Here is a 19,227-nt window from a genome sequence, read left to right on the forward strand (position 1 = left end):
TTATCATAATTTTTTTAGCATTTGAATTTCAGTAAGTGAAGCAACACATTCAAATAAGGACTCTGAGAAGACCGAAAAAGTATTACTCGTCTTAAGCTTTTTTGATTCCGTGAAATTTCAGAAGAAATGAGAACTAATATTTATTCTGGGTAGATCTTGATTCTATAGACATTCAAAAGCCTGAAGTCTAAGCCAATCTACGTGCACATCGCTAATTCCGCGGAGATGTCTTCGGAGCCGGGGTTCGGATCCGAGTATTCGGACCCGGAGTAAGCTGGGCTTCTCTGCGTCTACCTATGGCTTACCAGGCTGGAGGATCAGCTGAGCCAGTCAATGAATACGAGATGGAGAAGATTATATATAAATTTATTTCCCGGAGATGTCATGTATATTTTTTACAAGCACAAACACAGCTTGAATATTATCGCACTATCATAACTCAATCAGACGAAGCGCTTCACTCATAATTCCCATCTTATTATCGCTTTAAAATGGCATCAAAACATATTGCGATCATTGGCGCGGGCCTTTCAGGCCTGACTCTTGCCCTTGCTCTACACAGACAGTCTATCTCATGCACCGTATACGAGTCGCGTTCAGCCTCTCTTGATATCGGCGGGGCTATCATGCTCTCTCCCAACGCTCTGCGTGTCCTTGATGTTGTGGGCATCTACAATAAAATCAAATCTCGTGGATTTGAATTCACCAGTCTACATTTTTACACTGACAAACCACTCGACTCGTACGAATTCGGTGACCGCAAAAAGTACGAATATGATGCGCTACGAATCTACAGATACGAATTGATCGACGCCCTTCTTGACGAAGTCAGAGCACAGAGCATCCCGATTGAGTATGGGAAGAAATTCACTCGAATTTTGACCGAAACTGACACTGAAGTGACCTGGGCTTTTGAGGACGGTACGGCTGGTCGGGCCAGTTGCCTGGTTGGAGCGGATGGCATCCATTCGTGCGTCCGCAAGTACTTGTATCCGGACCTGGAACCGCGATTCACCAACGCTATAGGCGTGACTGCTGCTGTGCCAACAAGCCAACTCAAGTCCACCGAGTCATACAATATGCCTTTGACTATCATGAATGCTCAACATGGAGCCTTTGTCATCGCCAAGCAGCTTGCAGACGGATCTGAAGTTCTAATCGGCAAACAAAAACGTGCGGCCGAGTTAGATCGCGAAGGATGGAGAAGACTCATGAGCGATAAGCAGTGGTGCATCGATTTTCTGCGCGAGGGAGCTGAGGATTTCCCCGAAATAGTGCAATCTTCGGTGACCAACATCCCGCTGAATAAAATCAACCTCTGGCCATTCTATGTCGTGCCCAAGCTGGACACCTGGACCTCGAAAAATTCCCGCGTTGTTATTCTTGGTGATGCAGCTCATGCAATTCCACCGACTGCTGGCCAGGGTGTCAACCAGGCATTTGAGGATGTCTACACATACTCTTTGATTCTAGCCAAATGTCAGGAGCATACACTGGAACCTGGCTTAAAGATCTGGCAAAAGGGCCGACAGGAGCGTGTTGACCGAGTCTTGGATCTCAATGCACAAATAGATGCCCGCAGGATGCCAATGAGTCCCAAAGCAATGCCCAATGACTTGGACACCAAGCCATTTGACCTAGCGTGGCTATATAGCCCCAATTTTGATCAAATGGTTGAAGATTGGCTTACAAGCATGACAAATGCATGATCAAAAAATCATACATAACATCTTCTGATCTGAAACAGTATTCTATGAATGACGGGTTCGACTTTCTTTTTGTTCCGGTAGCCTTCTGTCTTCCAGGTTTTATTTTTCACTGCCCAACGCAATTTGTTATCCTCACATGTTGAATTTCTTCGGGATATTGGCAGACATTTTCCGTTTCTCTTAGCTGCGGGCCGAGCTTTTTGGAAATCGAAGTCATATTCGATGATTTTGGTAACCAAGCCAAATGAAATGAAGATGCTGAGTGAAGGAATGACTCTTTAAATTTCATACTAGATTCTTGAAGAAAATGCAGACATAATGACCAAATTGATGCATTTATGTCCGTTATGTAATGTTAACATTGGAATGATTGCAATAATCTTACCTCCATTAGGAACCATAGCTTTTGGAGCTCTGAAGGGAAATAAATGCTTGTGCATACGGTGTGTGCGAAAACTTGTGCGACCTGACTCACCTCAGGAGTCTCCACTTTGTACAGCCCTTAAGCCTATTAATCTGAAGTTCTAGTACAATTTTGGTGTTTGGCTTAATTTTCGATAATCTTATCCCATTGAGGTGAGCCGGATCATCCCTCTTGTCTCGCTTGTTTGAAACTTCAAATTTCCCGTTCATAAAAAGCGCTTATAACAATAATGTATCATGTAGATATTGATCAATTCAGTATCGAGGACGTCATCAAACAGCAGATATCGTTTTTCACGTGCAGATAGTTGGTCAGTTGTGCAACTCAAAATAACCAAGCATGAGCAACCCTAACATGGAACATATCTGTAATATCAATACTATTACGGCATGCCCATACATTCTTCTAATATCTCCCTTGTAATCCCTCTCCAGACATGGAATATAGTTTGCTGTAAATCGGGCTTTCTGCTCTTATCTTTATGATAGATAAGCCTTTAAACTTCATTCATGTTATTTTTAAGTAAAATCGAGTAATCTTATCCCTTTCAAGACTGGCAGGTACAGGCAGCACAAACCGAATACTCCAGCAGAGATCATAGACGTCGAAAATAGTCCTGGGATCATCAAAAGAGGTAAATTTTATACAATCATGTATCTTGGAAAGGAGTAGATTAAGGATGTGATGGCTATTGGAGAGGAATGTGACCAAAAACGGGTATGGAATCCTTGAAACAAATACCTCGGGATAGAATTTCTTTGATAGGAAAGATGATAAGCGCGGCGACAGGCTTCGGGCCCGCTTCCTGGCCACATAAAATGATTATTTATTCATATAGGCTCAAAACCTATAATTTCCAGCTTGAAATGTTAAGTGACTAGATTAATCCGATCTGAATATTTGCTTTTCGCATAGTCTCGTCACTATGAACACATATCACGACGTCAAGGGCTTATTCTCTGGTAGCACAACTAAGCCTCAGGAGCAGCCCGAGGATCTTTTCGACCCCGCAGTATGTTTGACGATGTTGCATATCCAAATTTTGACAAAAGCTCAAGTTGAATAGATACATCTCCACTATGTTTGCCCCCAGAAACATTTTACGATGAGAGAACTTCTCTTGCCGCAAAGTGAAACGGCCTCTCCGATCGCAGGAACTGTTCCCTTCCCACTACTGTCTGCGCAGGGTGTAAGAGCATATCGTAGGGCAATGTTTCACCCAGAAGTTCTCAATCATTGTGCCAGCTCCCCATTTCCCGGGACGCTGGTTCTCCGCAACGCAGTGCAACACTCCAAGTTCATCAGGGATTTCTGGACACACCCCGAGACCTTGAGCGCAGTCTCTCGGGCTGCAGGGCTACCATTAGAGGTCATTATGCCAACTGAAATCGGACACACTAATATCCAGGTTGATGGTTTAACTATCTCCGAAATGAAAAGTAACCTTCAATTCGAGCCTTCGAATCAAAAAATCGAACTGAGCCTAGAGGATCGAATGTACGACCCATTAAAAGATGATACGGCTATAATTCCATGGCAGTGAGTTGAAGTTTCCTGGAACCGTAATATGATTTATTATTTGGTGCTAATATACGATAAGTTATGATTCGTATCCCTACGTCTGTGTTTTAATGTTGAGTGAGACTGATGGCATGATTGGAGGAGAAACTTATATCAAAAGGGGAGATGGAACAGCTCAGAGGGTAGGATCAATTTTTTGACAAACACCGATCTTGCATTAACTCACTGCAGATCGAAGGACCCCAAATAGGTCACGCAGTAGTGCTCCAAGGTGGAGAAGTTGAACACCTAGCTGCTCGAGCAAAAGGTGTTAAGGAACGCATATCGACTATCACATCGTATCGATCTAAGGTTCCAGCCACGTACGATTCTAGCTTCATGACGAATATCCGCCCATATGCCGATCTCGATGCATTATACCCAGAATGGATCAAATACCGACTGCAAAAGTCAAAAGATGAGATTTCTCATTTCATAAAAAGAATTGAAGAACAACCAAAACTTGCTTCAGACCGGCAAGGTTTAGATGACCTCATAAGCAAGCAGATTGCTTATTTGCAGCACACGTCGAGGCAGATTGTTGAGCCGGAACTGGAATCGCAGATAGTCCAAAAGTTTGGCCGGTCAACTTATTATGCCGCCCCCGTGATATGGAAAAAGGCGCAAAAACTCCCCGAGTTCGAGACACTTGCAACTTTAGCCGATGACAATCGGACTTGGAGATCGGATAGTGCATACTGGATGGATTTACAGGTTTCAATAGAGTTCATTCGCTTAAATAAACCTCTTAAGGGCGCACTCGGATGTCAGAGTTGGAAGGGAGGGAGGTATTACATGGGAGATGAGCTCATACGTCAAGGCTTAAATGAAATGTTCCTCGAGTGGTTGGAAGACTCTGGGCTGTGGAAAATTTTAAACCAGACGGACCTAGTAAGATAGGCGAGGTAGCAGTGAATTGGACGAGAAATTATGCAAAGAGAAGAGCTGTCCATAGGTTATTCGTCGCGCATTATTATTCAAATATAATATTGTAATTAACAGCTTATCCTTTTTCTCCTTGCCTTGGGAGAAGGGCATGGCTGTCCTCCTCGTGTCCTCTTATATGCGGATTTAGATCAGCGCTATATGAGTCGGTGTCATCGCCTTCGTTATCGCTGTGATCATCCTCATCTAGCCCAAGATCGAAATCCTCCGCGTCCAAGTGATTATAGTCACTGCGGCGGCGCCATGTGATAATGCCTGCAGCGATTATTCCCAGAACAAGTACACCAAGCCCAGTAGCCAGCAGGGCTATTTGGGTTGACGAGAGCTTAGAAGCTGACGCCTTGCTAGGTTTCCTCTCCAGCGGAGAAATTGCCGTTTCAGATGTATTATACAAGTCTGAAGCGACTGACAGCTCTGTGGTATCCAGATCAACGATTTCGGTGACGCCGAGGACGTTTCCATGGCTATCCACAGCTTCTGCCCACAAATACCGCCACACCGTCTGTCCAATGGTCAATTTTGTTTCAAAGCCTGTTCGCCGAGACTTTGCCAGAACGCTTCCTATATTGTGGGCTTTATAGCCGACTGCCCCCCGAACAATCCACTCCGCCACTTCCGTCGCACCGTTCCAACTAACGTAGACTACTAAGTCACCGTCTGTGTTCTGCCTCGGTGCGATAGCTGGTGGCCACCATGGTGTTGCGGACCAGTTCATTTTATAGGCGCGGTAGTTGTCGAGCGCATCGGGGATTTCAAGACTGTGCCAGGGAGAGAACTGCACGTCCATGACCACGGCCCCCGAAGAGTTATGTTCAGTAAATGTGGGACATCGGCCCCAGCCAATGAAGACATTCCCGATGTCATCGGCAGTAGGCGAGAGAGGTTGCACACTCCCCTGGCTCTGGGCCTGAAGCCGCGATGGGTGATGAAATTCTTGCAAAAGCTGGACCGTCGGAGGCGAGGCTGCATCATTTATAGCAATGTGAAGACCACGCGAACAGTCCGATATGCACTCTTCATGTGAGGTGATTTTGACGTGATTGTCGAAGAATGTCATCTGGGTCTCGTTGGTTCCGGGCACGAAACGCGCATGGTGTTGCCAGCGCATAGACAACAAGGGCTGACTGTCCTCGAGGCCTTCCGCTGGGGGTAGTTCGACAAAGTCATTATGCACGCCGCCCAGGGTCCAGATGATATCACCCGTCTTCCCGTTGATGAGCAATATGGAATGAATATGACGGATCGAGACGAGATAATTGCCAGCTTGTGTCTAGATATATGGAAATGTCAGGATAATTCCCTTGGTTGCCATCGTTGAATGAAATCGCTGTTACCTTTTCAATACTATTCATGTGGTATGCATCCCAGCCGCTACCTCTCGGCTCGGATGATTCCATAGGGTTGATATGATCCAGAGCGCGCCAATCAAAGATCACTTCGTTCGTTTCCAGGTCAATTTCCTGTAAAATAGCGTCCAGGACATCAAACCGGTGAGGTAGATTCCAATCTTCCCTGTAGTCAGACCCGCGCAGTCGGAGCATATTCACACCTGTAACTAGAGCAGATCCATTACCCGTGAATGCGAACTCATGCAGGTCACTGTGCACTTGGATGTTCTGTGCCCACACTTTATAGGCCAAGCGGTAGTTCTCATCGTAGGCAAGCCCATAACCATCTCCAATCCCATTGCCCTTCTCTCCTTCCCAAAAGGTCAAGTATTTCTTTCCGAAGTTCTCCTGGATGCGAGTACCGAAGACATTTTTGAAGGTGCGGTTCATGAACACCGCGCTCAGGTCGCTGGCGTCGAGGATGAGCGGAGATGAGAGTGGCGAGGTGTCATTGCCATCGTGTCGAAGAAAGATATGGGAACCCGACGGGGAGATATAATCCCGATCCCATATGTTGGCTTGCAGGATCGGGGAAAATTCGCGGCTGGAGTGATATTCTAAATGCGGTCTATGGCCAAGCGAGCCATCATTGTAGGTATCGTAGTCGGTCGAGACATAGTCTCCGCTGGCGGTTCGACAGAGCGCGAGCGCGACAGTGCATGCCCAGAGTAGTAGTAGACAGGGCATGATGAGATCCTCTGGAGCAAGCACCAGGGCTCAAATATGAGGTGATCAGGGTCTTTCCTGACGACATTCTGCAAAACTCGAGACACAGTCGTGTCAAATGTATTGACAGCCCTCAAGGCTGAGCCACGAGCGTGCCCCTTTCTGGTCGAGTGGGGGCGGGGACAAAACATCGTAGGCCAGTCATCGGTGGGAATATATCTTGGATCAACGTTGCTTGCGTACGTATTCGTCGAAGTATCGTTATCCTGGTGGCCCTAATTCCGCTCACAGACAGGGTTGTGGACCAGGAACCCACTTGAGCCATCGGCAATACTCCAAGAGATGATCAAACAGGCCTTATTATTTTGTAAGCAACAACTTCTCAAAACAATGTTGGTGGGTCTGGAAAGATAAATCACCTCCGATCTGATTCAGATCTGGTTCTTCGAGAGAGACAATCCTAGATGTCGCGTGGTCGCGCCTCGCTGAGTACGAGCGGAATTGCGTTTGTGCCTCGTCATCGTCGCGAGGTTTTTCCCGCCTGTGGGGCGCACCGGTGGGCCATGCTGGTTATCTCGTCCTCGTACTCGCTCCGGCGCCGGAGCATGGCGCTGGGTCTCCGCTCTTCTTGGCTTCCGGCAAAGGCGACCCAGTGCCTGGCCCTCAAGGCTTACCTGCCCACACTAATAAGTTAACACCTATACCATTTAAGCAATCCGCATGACAATCTACTTGATTCTCCGACCACGCGGTCGTTTTCCTTTTTCTGCCCAGTCGATCGTTCCCCATCCCGCCCAACAGCACCAGGGGTCAACGTGGCTTCTCCTCCAGTAGTATGTACGGAGTAATCTCTGATCTCTTGGAGTGACTTTTAGCGCAGGTTTGGGACGCCTATGTTTGATATTGCGATAGTCCGCGTCACGGAGCCTCGCATCCTTCTTGTGCCTCCACATCTCCGATCCTTCGGGAATACTCACCCTCCATAAATCTTGCAATTTTGAGGATTCAAGTACGGATGGGTTTTGATAGAAGGCGGGGGGAACAATGAATCAATCGTGAATAGCCTGCCTACTACTCGCTTTGCCTCATTATATAAGCTAGTTCTAAAATTACTAACAAACTAGTGGTAGATGGCTTGAGATCTATAAACACAATTTATTCGCTGTCAGCATGTAGTCACATCAACAGTCCAAACGTCCACACCCGAAAGTGCGGCTCACTACCCCGGGTCAGTACCATTACCTCGAATTGGGACTGCGATCTCTCTGGGATTTGCATCTGCGTCATAGTCTCGGCTGCCCCAAAGGCATACTTGCCCTGGCACTTTACCCGGAAACCCCCTTCCCCCCCCCCCAAACCCCCATACCAGTACATCACGAATGGGAAAGGCATTCAAGCCACAGCGAGAAAGGCTGGCACAGTGCTAGCCCAGGGAATGTCGTGACGCTCATACAATTATGAGGTCATTTGACGTCGCTACTTCGCAGGCCGAGTCCATATGCACCAAAAATCGTTTTCAGACAGAGATCTCTGGGCCTTGAAGGATGGCTTACAATGAGCATTGTCCTCAAAATACTATTCTCAAACATATTGCTATCTAAAGTACCATGCAATGAACATTTCATTTCAACTCAAGCTAAATTATGCATCATTCACACTTTTTTTCATTATTGTTGAGCATTATACACTGGAGGGGCTCTCTGGTCCAAATTGTGCGTCCCAGTATTTCTTTACATCACTGCAAATTCCAGTTTGGTTTTTCCAGCTTTCGAATTGGGTCTCTAATTCGCACCCGGTCCATAGAATCTCGGCCCAGAACTGTTTTTCCACATCAGAACCGAATGCTTTGATTGTATCCTCGGGAATAGTCCATGCGCGTGTGTAAGTTCCATCGTCATTGAAGGCAGGGTTAACTGCCTGTTTCGAGAACACAGTCGCAGGATTGAATTTCGGGAAGTTGGCGTGGATAAAGAAGGGGTGTGGTGCTGGGGCCACAGACCCATTCACACGCCATTGCCCCTTTTGAGTGAGCTTATAGTCTTCCATTGGATTGAACTGGACCATAGCAGACCCAGCAAGCCCGCCTTCTGTTTGATGTCCCATAGCACAGATCGGTTCGCTGACTTGATAGAATGGCTCACCGAGGGCGGCTGCCGCAGTGATGAATGTTTCCTTATCTCCCTCTCCTGCTGCGCCTTGTGACAAAAGACGGTAATAATGAGTTGGTCCCCAGAAGTTATAATAGGTACAGAGAAGGAGAGTTCGCAGATGGGTTTTTTTCGAGATGAGCATTTCACCTGACTCGGTTGACTGTCGAGAATCCATTGGCGTGACTGCCTGTGATGAAATCTCATAATAGTACGGCGAAGCCGACGATGCCCAGAAATCTGGCCATGTTAACATCTTCGTGCTTTTGAATGGCTCATTCTCAAAAAGCGATTCGGGCTTGGCGATTGGAAATGCGTCGGCATCCAGGAACAATATCTCCTCAAATGAAGAGAAGAGCATGGCAAACGGCTTTAATTGATATTTCTCAATCTTAGCTGCTCCAGGCACAGCATTCATGATTTCCGACATGACAATGCACTTTGCATTCAAGGCAGGTAGAACCTGGTCACAGATAGTCTGCTCGTACTCATCAGGCGTTGCTAAGAATACCTCCATAGGTAATTTCGAACCCGTGCGGCGTAGCATTCGTAATGAAATCACCAGCACCGGTAAATAGGAGCCGCCAGCAGTTGTAACCAGGCCTCTTGTGTCGGGAATATACGAAATTTGTGGTGGATCCGTTCTGATGGCTGTCACAAAGTCGTCGTGGGCGTTTCGCATCCTCAGCACATCATGTGCTGGCATTTTCAAAAGTTCTGGTCGAGAAATCGGGTCCCTAGGCGTGAAGCCACTTGCTGGTGCATTTCCAAGTCTCCGTGGGGGCTTGCATTGCGGTTCATAAGCAAGTAAGAGTGGTTGAAGCTGGCGCCAGAAGTTGACATGTTCGGTCGTATTGTGTGGATAGAGCCGGTGCAAGTCTGTGGATGCTCCAATGGGGTACTCAATTTGCTGAATTGTGCCTCTTGTAACTAGGTACCAGATTGAGATAGCAGCAAGAGCTAGCGCACTCAAGACACGACTCCGACGTGTCACTCTTGCGAAACTCATGGTCGCGAAATGCAATGCATCGATCAAAACAAGCTTGTATCAAGGGAGCAACAAATCAAAATGTCGAATTTGCCTGTTGAGTCGTGGGGTGTCAAAAGTCATATCCACCCTAAGTATTAAAGAGAACAAAGTTTTGTTTGAAAGTCAATGTTTGCGTATAGCCAAGGTCATTCCTCTTACACGTTGATGTGCTGCTCATCATGGCCGCATTTCCCGGGGTCTGCCGGAAGCGGTCATTTTGACTCCCGACGACAAAAAGGGAATCGAGGGGGAGCAGCCGCGCCGGAAGCATTTCCCGTTTTCGATTACAATAAGAGATGAAACAGATACCTAGAAAATAGAGTCCCTGAATAAAAGAGATGTGTTGATGCGATTTTAAGGAGACCTGAAAGCCTTTCTCAACGCGTTCTGAAGGCGCTGTGGCTGCATGCGGGAGATACCTGTCTCATGCAACCCGCGACAAGTCCTAGAATTGAATAAGATCAAACCGGGTTTATCTTGCCTCAAGTAACAAGATTTTCCCTTCATTTCATGATTTCGGTGCCATTTCCCATAAAATTGCGGTCGGCCTTTGATCTGCATCTACGCCACAGTAGATGATCGATCCTATGATTCCGGTATGTATTTTTTTTTCTTTACCTTTATTTTCTCTTGATCACAGCTCCCGCGCATGTGTTCACATAAGTCACTGGGCTCAAAAAACCGGAACATGCATAATACTTACCAAATCGCTCTATCTAGGACTTCTCGAATGGGTTGCAAGGCACTACTACGACCATTACTGGTCGTGACGCTCATTATTTGCGGCGTAGTAAGTGAATTTGAGGAAACATGAAGGCAGAAATCTTACCACAGTTGGCAGCTTACATGGAATCTTCTTACTCTCCCCTCGTCAACCTGGCGACCAACATGGAAATCCAGTCAAAAAACAGAAAATAGCGTCAATGGAGAAGCGAAGGCCGAGTCGGGGAAATTCCTTCACATTCCGATCCCAGACTTTCACTCCGCAAAGAAAAATATCGTGATGGTCACTGGGAGCTCGGGCACAAACCGGATGCTGGGACTGCCACACATCAAGGAAATGATCTATGAAAACCGAATGACTTATGCTGAGAAACACGGGCTCGAGTTTATGTGGGCGAACATGACAAGCTACAATCTGCCCGATGGTGCTCCGATATATTGGAACAAGATTCCTATTTTGAAGGAGGCTTTCGCTCGATACCCACATGCGGAATGGATTTGGTGGCTGGACGTCGACATTATCGTGATGAACATGTCACTCAGCATTCATGACCATGTCCTATCCAAAGAAGGACTGGCTCGCAACATCCTCCTTGATCGAGCAATGACTGGTGCTGGCGGTGGAGAAACCGGCTACCGCACGCCTGCATCTTACAAGCCCGATGATATCAATTTTGTCATCTCCATGGATTCGTGGGGCATGAATGTTGGCAATTTTTTAATGCGCCGTGGAGACTGGAGCAAATGGCTGCTAGATCTATGGATCGAGCCACTTTACATTTCCCAAAACTGGGTGTTTCCGGAGAATGATGCTTGGACACATATGTGGCAGTACCATGATATCGTTCGAGACCATACAGCATGCATGAAACAACGCTCGATGAATGCATATCCGGATTACAATTTTCTTGGTGAGCACTGGCAGCCAGGTGATCATATTGTCCACTTTGCAGGCTGTGGCGATGATCCCATATGCGAGATTAAGTGGAGGAAATACTGGGATATGCGTGAGCAAGTAGAAGTCCCGATATCTGTGAAGAAGAAGTTGGCAGATGGTACTGCGGAGATTGAAGATATTCAAAGCGGCGTTGGGCTACCAAGCAGCCCATAGTCCTTTCAAGATAAACAAGCAACTCAATTCACAGTAACTACATTACAGCTGAAAACATCTCAATCCTGCCCTGATTTTTTCTTTTTCACCTTCTTGTCCTCCCTTCTTGGACATTGGAATGCTTGGCATGCCCTGGTTGGAATGTCAAGAAAGTCTCTCCTCAATCGGACATTAGACCCTTAATAAGCGATCTCAGCGGATGCCCTTGCCAATGCGTTAAGCACTGCAAACAGAGTTAACCGGTCGGACCTCACTTGGTCGGAGTCAAAATGATAAGTCTCCTAGCAGAAAAGAGGCGTTCAGATTCCTTCCCCATACTTTCGCTCGTTTTTCACAAAGCGAAGGCGATAACATAAAGGACAGAAGCTTTTATAAAATATTAATCAAATATTTCTTTAATTTGCTGCAGTCTTTTTTTTCTTCAAGTTGATTCCTTGTAGGTGCTGAATTCGGATAGAAGATCTCCAATTAGCCTTCCGTAGTCGGCGTTGTGGTAAAAATGGAAGAACGAGTCATCTTGATTGCGTTCGGAACCAAACACCTCGAGACTTATTTCCTTTAGTCTAATGCTCCTTCTATTAGTTTAAACATCCCAGTGCCAATGATTCTCTTTCACTAAAAAAGAGATGGCGCGACAAAAGCGAGGTGACAACTGGGTTGATGTGAGTTTGATTTCTTTTAGCTCAATAGCGTGGACTTCACTAATACTAGAGCTATCTCAGGGCCTCCGGGGCATTGCGGCTTTGATTGTCGTAACTTACCATCTCTGTTCTTGCTTCGCAAATTGGCTCAACTCCCCAGCAATAGCAGAGAAGGGACCGGCCAGCCTATTTCAATACCCTATTCTTCGACTTGTGGTTGGTGGCCGTCTTGCTGTGTCGCTCTTCTTTGTCATCACCGGATACGTGAGCTCTCTCGGTGCACGGAAACATATTCGAAATGGCGACACCGACGTTGCACTTTCCAACCTTTCTAAAAGCACCTTTACTCGAACCGCAAAGTTGGTTGCTCCAACAAACATTGGTGTCTTCTTGGCATGGCTGGTTTGCCAACTTAATGGATATCGACTCGCAAGCAAAACGGACTCCAACTGGATCAGAGGAGGTGCAAATACCCCAGGGCCTACGTTTGGAGCTGCTTTGAACGGTCTGTTTCGAAACCTTGTATTATTTTGGCACAGTGGTGGATCCGAATATGACCACACTTATTGGACAATCCCTTTCTTTCTCAAGGGCTCGATGCTTGTATACCTCACGATACTGGCGACAACGTTCACACGCCCAATATCCACAAAAATTATTTTAGTCTTTCTCTATCTTTTCGCTTGGTCGGGTGGACAGGGTGAGTTAACTTAGTAAGTCTACAAACTGGTGTTAACGATGGCTAATTTCTAAATATAGCACTCATGGAAATGAATATCTATGCCGGGATGTTTTTGGCGGAGTTGAATTCCGACTTTGGCAGTCGAGCTACATCTCTAATTCCAGCCCCCATATCAGCACTTATGATATTCATTGGATTATTTCTAGCGTCTTTTCCCGATGAGCACCCCGAATGGATGCTCTGGAGTCGCACCGTCAACACACTTGCAAGCCCATTCATCCCGAACGGTGGCGAGTTAAATCGATACGTTATTTCTGTCGGAACAATTATCTCTGTGGCAGGTGTATTCTTCTCGCCTCATGCGCGTCGATTCCTCACGACTCCTGCTATGAATTTTCTCGGGAAAGTCTCCTTTCCTATCTATCTTCTTCACAACACCCTCATACGCACCGTGTTGTGCTTCTTTTTATACCGAAACTCGGTCCTGGCGCAAGGACTACACCCAGTGAATGCAAAAGGTGAGCCTGCATGGCTGGAGAGAGGAGGGCCTTTGACATTTGTCATCACGATCACAATCTTTTACACGACTCTTCTTTACACCGCGCATTTATGGACAATTCATGTGGATCCGCGATGTGAAAGAGCCGTGTCTTGGCTGTCGAGTAAGGCTTTTGGAGAAAATAATAGCCCAGATCTGGGGGAAATGGAGCCATTGGATGGAATTTTGAAAGGAATGAATGAGGAAACCGGCCCAGCAAATGGCATGGATCTGAGATAGATGAAGGCTCAAATCTAGGCGACATTTTATATTTTGATTTTCTAATCTGACAAATTTGAGGGTCGGGATTCATAATTTTAGCTTGTAAGCGAAATTTGAATAAGCATTGTCATAAATGCAGACAGATATTTTCGTCTGTTCCTTCTGTTGAGATACGTCAGTTCTGGCTTATAAAGATTTCCGGGGTTATAAAACTTCCAATACATCTCATTTTATTTTATTTTCCATAAACTCAAGAACTCATTGGCCTATTAACAAGACTGTCTTCCTTGTGAGATCTGAGTAAGTATTTCGCCACCTCCAAATTGCTCCTACTGCTCAGAATAATAATACCTAATATCGAACCGGTTCGAGAGAGGAGCCAGAGCCATAGCTATTCCAAAGGCGAATACAATGGCCATAAGACCGGCGCGCAAATTATTTCAAGATTGATAATAGTTAGGATAATTTGGTTTAAGCCGTGGAAGATCAAGAGTAGGTTTACCTGGCTTGTCTCTCTCGGAGAGCAGTAGCGAAATTGAAGTCTCAATCCTTGTTTAATGTTAGCAGCCTGTTTAGAGAGCGGATAGGGAATTATTGTGTGAGTCAAAACTTTAACAAGCAGACGAAGAAGAGGTATTAGCAAAATAATATAGAAAAAAAAACATACAACAGCATATCTAAGGCAGTGGTCATCTAGCGCCCACGAATCAGGCATAGGCGGCTCGCCGCTCTCCTTAGTTATCTTCAGAGCAATACGGGCAGATATTTACCTACCTGAATATTCTTTACCTGAACGTGCAGCAGAAGGCGTATTTGCGCTTTTTAAATCGCCCTCCATAAAATTTCTAGTAGGTTTTAATTCTGTTTCTCCTCTATTTTTACCACGAAACTATAATATAGATAGTAAGTTAAGTATAACCTAGTATTAAGCTATATAGGAAATATTCAAGTGATAGGCTTTGAAGAGTATAATAATAATATAATCTAATAAATAGTTCTTCTACCTAGTATAGTAGGGAAGTGGTATACAGGTATAAACTAGTAGTATAATAGAATATATAATACATAGGGTATATGTCAGGGTGCTACTTGCAGGGTGTTAGAGAATAACTACTTGTACAGGGTAGAAAGCCTGTCGACTAGGTAGGAAGATAAACGTCAAGTAAGGAAGGCAAAACACTGTTTCTTGCTATCATGGATCTCTCTATAATCCTCAATTTATGTACAGGCTTTAACACCTTCCTATATAACCAAAGCAAAGACGATGGATCACATTATAACATGCAGTCTGACGTAGCCTATATGTAACAGAGGTAAGTAAAGGCTACAGGAAAGAGGGGTTCACGAATCCCTAATATAAGGGCACCGAACCCTTGTAGGTTATGTATCTATGTTAGGGAGAAGCAGGGCTATTATAACGAAGCCTGACCGACAAGGTGTCTAACTGACACCTGAGGCATTAAGTTTGGAATAGCCTCATGTTGCAATATCATATGACAATAACCCTCTCTATTTTTACCTTTCCACCTTCCTATTTAGGAAGTCTATCGATATCAAACTTCGGATTTTCCTTCCTTCTAATCTAGGTCTAGTAGCTAGTCTTGAACGTGATTGTAGCCGCCCTAAACCCTGACACTATCTAAAGAGATAATAGGATAGAGCCGAGTCCTAGAAGAACCTAACTCATAATTTGGGCCTTTCGGCTCTAAAATAACCCTAATAGGACTGCAAAAGCGACCGATGTATAGGGCCGCTCGAACTCAGCTTTGAAATACGTACTAAACTCTATTCTTAAATGCGCTTATCTATCTTTGATTTAGCCTATTGCAAGTTTGTCAAACGTAATGTAACAATAAGCCCACAAAGAGTGGGCCTGTAATTAACTAGAAATCAGAATACCGTTATTAACGGAGATCAAGGCACAGTAGCAACCTCGAACGCGACCGGCCGGACTACCCCCTAACCAAAGTTAATCCGCGTTCACTATGGCTTCTACTTTATTATTTAGCGATTGAGATCGGGCTTTGTATGCCCCGTCGCTGTTGCTTAAGGGACTCTGATGGGTTTACCACTAGGGCTGCAGCTACGGCTCGCTTGAATTGGTATTCTTTATAGCCCTTTAATTGCTTTCCGGCCCTTCCGGCTCCTGCTGGCAGCTGATAGTCAAAGCCCAGAAACCCATTAGCGGCACGAGCGAGAGGGTCGCTCTTATGAACTTATGAACACTCGTTCTCGAGGAATAATGCTAGGGCAGCAAAGTGGAGCAGCCATTGAATGAATTCTTAGCCAGTCACATCCATATAAGTAGCTAACTGACAGTCATAAGCACAAGCGGGTTCACAGAGGCGCAAAAAGTAGTTCAGGATAGCGCAACCGCCACCAAGCCACCCCTGCTCTCATTGGGTAGAGTTGATCTCCCGTGGCTAGCTGAGCACCGTTGGGCAGTGAGATTGGGCAACGAGACTTCTAACTCAGCAGGAGAGGAATGTCCAGTCGCTGAAAAAGTGTATAGAGTAGGGGCGTTGATATAGCGGCGTAGGGAAACGGCAATCTCAGCTGGCAACTGGTGCCGAGAGAGAGTAAAGCTATAAATATTATGAGTTCTCTGCCGTGTCTCCACCCTTTTGTGCCTCATCATCTCAACGCTTCCACAACATTGCAGCACTTCTTTCGTTCCTTTTAATTCTCGAAGTCATGGATCGGTCCGCATCAAACCTCACCGGAACCGGGGTCGACTTCGTTGTCGCCACCACCCAGGCGAGCATCAACTCCAGTATGCTGGAATATTTGGCGGAGGGCAGTCAGCCGGTGATGTATCTGTGTTTTCTCGCGGGCCAACAAGGAAACCCCACGGTGCAGGTCACCTTGGAGGAATTGATGGCCAAGACCGAGGGCATTAATCCATTTGACATCCCACAGGATCTCGATTATATGGACGCTCGCATCAGACCTGTAACCAAAGCCCGTTTTGTCGCGGGCATCAAGTTGCAAATGGGCCTTCCTCCGGGGGCCAACCCGAAGGATCTATCTGTGGTCAACTTTGAGGGCACCACCCCCAATAAAGTCACATTCACCATGTATTGTGCCCAAGCCACTGTCATTCACAATAACCGGGGTGGATTTGATGACCCGACATGGAACGTTTGGAGCCAGACGGCGGAAGAGCCGTGGATTGCCCGCGCAGAGGTTGATCTCGTGGTAGCAGATCTCGACAGCAATCTGGAGAACTCGCCCTATCTGCGAGGCCGGCCTGAAGTCAAGGAACAATTACAAAAGGCGTTTGTCAACCTCTCTGGCTCTGCCTTCAGCCTGCAACAGTTGCTCTTCGACTTGGACAATGCAACGATGCAGGAAAACTTCAAGTTCACAGGAATCGATCCGACCTCGGATGCTGGGTTTTTGGTGGATCGGTATTTTGTTGGCATGTACCAGCAGTCTGCGCGAGAGCATGGCCTGCCCCTTCTGGCCATCACAGCTGTCTCCCAAGATCCGGATCCCTCGTCACTGCAGATGACCTCCTTTGAGCGGACACTGACACACCCCATTGGTGGCAGTGGCCCAGCCACTACATTAAATTATCTATGTGCCATCAATGATCATCCTCGTCCCTCCCCCTCGACCACCTTTGGCTGGAACTGGGTAGACCCTGCGGGAATCGATGAGAGCAGCGGCGTAATCGCGATCCAACGCAATGCGTTTATCAGATTCCTGGAGGACAGCGTACAGAAACAAGCAGATAGTCTATGCTATAGACCGTGGGTAGACACTTCTTTAATTGATTTGCTCAGTCCCACAGAGAGCATGCAGCAGTCGAAATCTACCACGGTGGATGCACTGTTCGATCTGGGATATAAGGCCGAAGACAATGGGAAATTTGAGCCGTATCGCAATGGATTCAAAAGCCAGGTCTCGCTGGAAGTGTCCGCAGCTGTGAAAATCACCTTTGAAGGTCGACAAATCAAGGTGGTGCAGTGGCTTAGGGTTTACATGGATTGCGCTCATACGATTGGACACGAACAACCCGATGGAAGTTGGGTCGACGTCCCGGACCCAGCTTCGAGTACATGCTTCAATGCGGTCTTTAAGACGGTGACCAGCCTCTACAGCTTGGCAGTCGACGAGCGGGGATCGCTGCAGCTGGTCCGGGAAGGGGATAACCAGGTGGAGGACCAGTCTGACGAGGTTCCGTCCTGGACCAGCGACCCCAATTGGCAGGTCAACTACGATACAATGCGGAAGCTTCAAGAACAGACCGTCTTTAGGGGCGTCGATCTCCACGAGTTTAAATTCGGGAACATGCACAACTTTATCTTTCCAGGTGCCCGGGTCTTCACCTATAAGAACCCTTGTTTTTCAAAAACTGGGGACTTGCTCTGTGAAATCATTTATCTCGACCCTACTGAGGTTAGCCCAGACCCGCAAGCCCAACCTGAGCCCCAGTCTCAGCTTCAAGCATCCTCTCCTTCGTTACCCCCAACTCCCTCCTCCGGGAAGCTGACAGTCTCGACAGAACTGATGCAGAATTATGTACATGGAGAGATTGTCTCTCCGAGGGGCAAGTTTGAAGCCCTGCAGACGGGCAACGGTCACACTTTGCTGTTTGCGATTGACTCATCCGGGGTGTTCCACGTCATCGAAGAGCAAAGTGGGACTTCCCACACGGGATGGCACGTTCACGACCTGTCGACAGAGGCCATCCAAGTTCAGTTTCCCGGAGACGCATCACGGGCGGTGGTCCGGACATTTGACGTTGGCCAGAACGTGGAGGATGGAACTATCGGGATGATGATGGCGGTTCACCTGGACGGTAACGACCATCTCTTCCTTTCACTGGGCAACTCGAACCAGGATCTGTCGTGGACCACTCGCCCATTATGGACTATGGCCCCGTTTGATCCTGTCAATGAGACACCACAAAAAATCACAATTGCGGGCGCCATGTTCGCCGAAACCCAGGAAAATCAAACCCAGGGGAAGAAGATAAAGAAGCAATACTTGATTGTGGACATCAACCGCCTCTCGGAGTCCAGAATTGTGTCGGAGCCCCATATCGCTCGCTACCAAATCGATCCCGAGCGCACTACGACCCATTACTGGGTCAAGCATGATGTGACCATCGATCTTGCTGCCGGAAGCTATCAGAGTGTGGTAGGCCGGATACACAACAAAACCGTGGATGGGATCTATACGGCCGGAACCGCTGGTGGCCAGCCGCAATTGATCTACGAACCCATTATCAATGAGTTTGGGTCAGGCCCGGTCAATCCGCGGCGGTTGAAACTGCCCAAGGGAGCGATTCCGTCGGCCATTACCACTGCTCGCCACCCGGAGGATGGGAGTACAGATCTCTACAGTATCGGGGGCTCCACCCTCTATTACTTCGCCTCGGACCAGCAGTCCGAGGCAATTGAGCCCCCTAGTACTATGTACCAGTGACTTTC

General features: G+C 46.9%; 8 protein-coding genes across 8 annotated transcripts; 6 read left to right on the plus strand and 2 right to left on the minus strand.

The window, feature by feature from the left end:
* Window positions 1-491: 491 nt before the first annotated feature.
* On the plus strand, window positions 492-1,709 carry N7462_001684 (FAD-dependent oxidoreductase; the record flags this gene model as incomplete). The annotated part of the gene is made up of 1 exon (XM_057073410.1): window positions 492-1,709. The coding sequence occupies one exon, from the start codon at window positions 492-494 to the stop codon at window positions 1,707-1,709; it is 1,218 nt and encodes a 405-aa protein (XP_056937051.1).
* A 1,349-nt stretch (window positions 1,710-3,058) lies between these two features.
* Window positions 3,059-4,593, plus strand: N7462_001685 (uncharacterized protein; the record flags this gene model as incomplete). The annotated part of the gene is made up of 4 exons (XM_057073411.1): window positions 3,059-3,145; window positions 3,200-3,672; window positions 3,734-3,836; window positions 3,886-4,593. 4 exons carry the CDS (start codon window positions 3,059-3,061, stop codon window positions 4,591-4,593), a joined length of 1,371 nt encoding a protein of 456 aa, XP_056937052.1.
* Window positions 4,594-4,696: 103 nt separating this feature from the next.
* On the minus strand, window positions 4,697-6,713 carry N7462_001686 (uncharacterized protein; the record flags this gene model as incomplete). The annotated part of the gene is made up of 2 exons (XM_057073412.1): window positions 4,697-5,908; window positions 5,973-6,713. The coding sequence occupies 2 exons, from the start codon at window positions 6,711-6,713 to the stop codon at window positions 4,697-4,699; spliced, it is 1,953 nt and encodes a 650-aa protein (XP_056937053.1).
* A 443-nt stretch (window positions 6,714-7,156) lies between these two features.
* On the plus strand, window positions 7,157-7,387 carry N7462_001687 (uncharacterized protein; the record flags this gene model as incomplete). The annotated part of the gene is made up of 1 exon (XM_057073413.1): window positions 7,157-7,387. The coding sequence occupies one exon, from the start codon at window positions 7,157-7,159 to the stop codon at window positions 7,385-7,387; it is 231 nt and encodes a 76-aa protein (XP_056937054.1).
* A 985-nt stretch (window positions 7,388-8,372) lies between these two features.
* N7462_001688 (alpha-mannosyltransferase) lies at window positions 8,373-9,848 on the minus strand (the record flags this gene model as incomplete). Its single annotated transcript, XM_057073414.1, has 1 exon — window positions 8,373-9,848. One exon carries the CDS (start codon window positions 9,846-9,848, stop codon window positions 8,373-8,375), a length of 1,476 nt encoding a protein of 491 aa, XP_056937055.1.
* Window positions 9,849-10,872: 1,024 nt separating this feature from the next.
* Window positions 10,873-11,703, plus strand: N7462_001689 (uncharacterized protein; the record flags this gene model as incomplete). The annotated part of the gene is made up of 1 exon (XM_057073415.1): window positions 10,873-11,703. The coding sequence occupies one exon, from the start codon at window positions 10,873-10,875 to the stop codon at window positions 11,701-11,703; it is 831 nt and encodes a 276-aa protein (XP_056937056.1).
* Window positions 11,704-12,329: 626 nt separating this feature from the next.
* Window positions 12,330-13,804, plus strand: N7462_001690 (acyltransferase family protein; the record flags this gene model as incomplete). Its single annotated transcript, XM_057073416.1, has 2 exons — window positions 12,330-13,044; window positions 13,104-13,804. The coding sequence occupies 2 exons, from the start codon at window positions 12,330-12,332 to the stop codon at window positions 13,802-13,804; spliced, it is 1,416 nt and encodes a 471-aa protein (XP_056937057.1).
* Window positions 13,805-16,480: 2,676 nt separating this feature from the next.
* Window positions 16,481-19,222, plus strand: N7462_001691 (uncharacterized protein; the record flags this gene model as incomplete). The annotated part of the gene is made up of 1 exon (XM_057073417.1): window positions 16,481-19,222. The coding sequence occupies one exon, from the start codon at window positions 16,481-16,483 to the stop codon at window positions 19,220-19,222; it is 2,742 nt and encodes a 913-aa protein (XP_056937058.1).
* Between the last annotated feature and the right edge of the window lie 5 nt (window positions 19,223-19,227).

The sequence above is a fragment of the Penicillium macrosclerotiorum genome (genome assembly GCF_028827735.1).
Source record: "Penicillium macrosclerotiorum strain IBT 26536 chromosome Unknown utg000002l_segment0_segment0, whole genome shotgun sequence".
Classification (NCBI taxonomy): domain Eukaryota; kingdom Fungi; phylum Ascomycota; class Eurotiomycetes; order Eurotiales; family Aspergillaceae; genus Penicillium; species Penicillium macrosclerotiorum.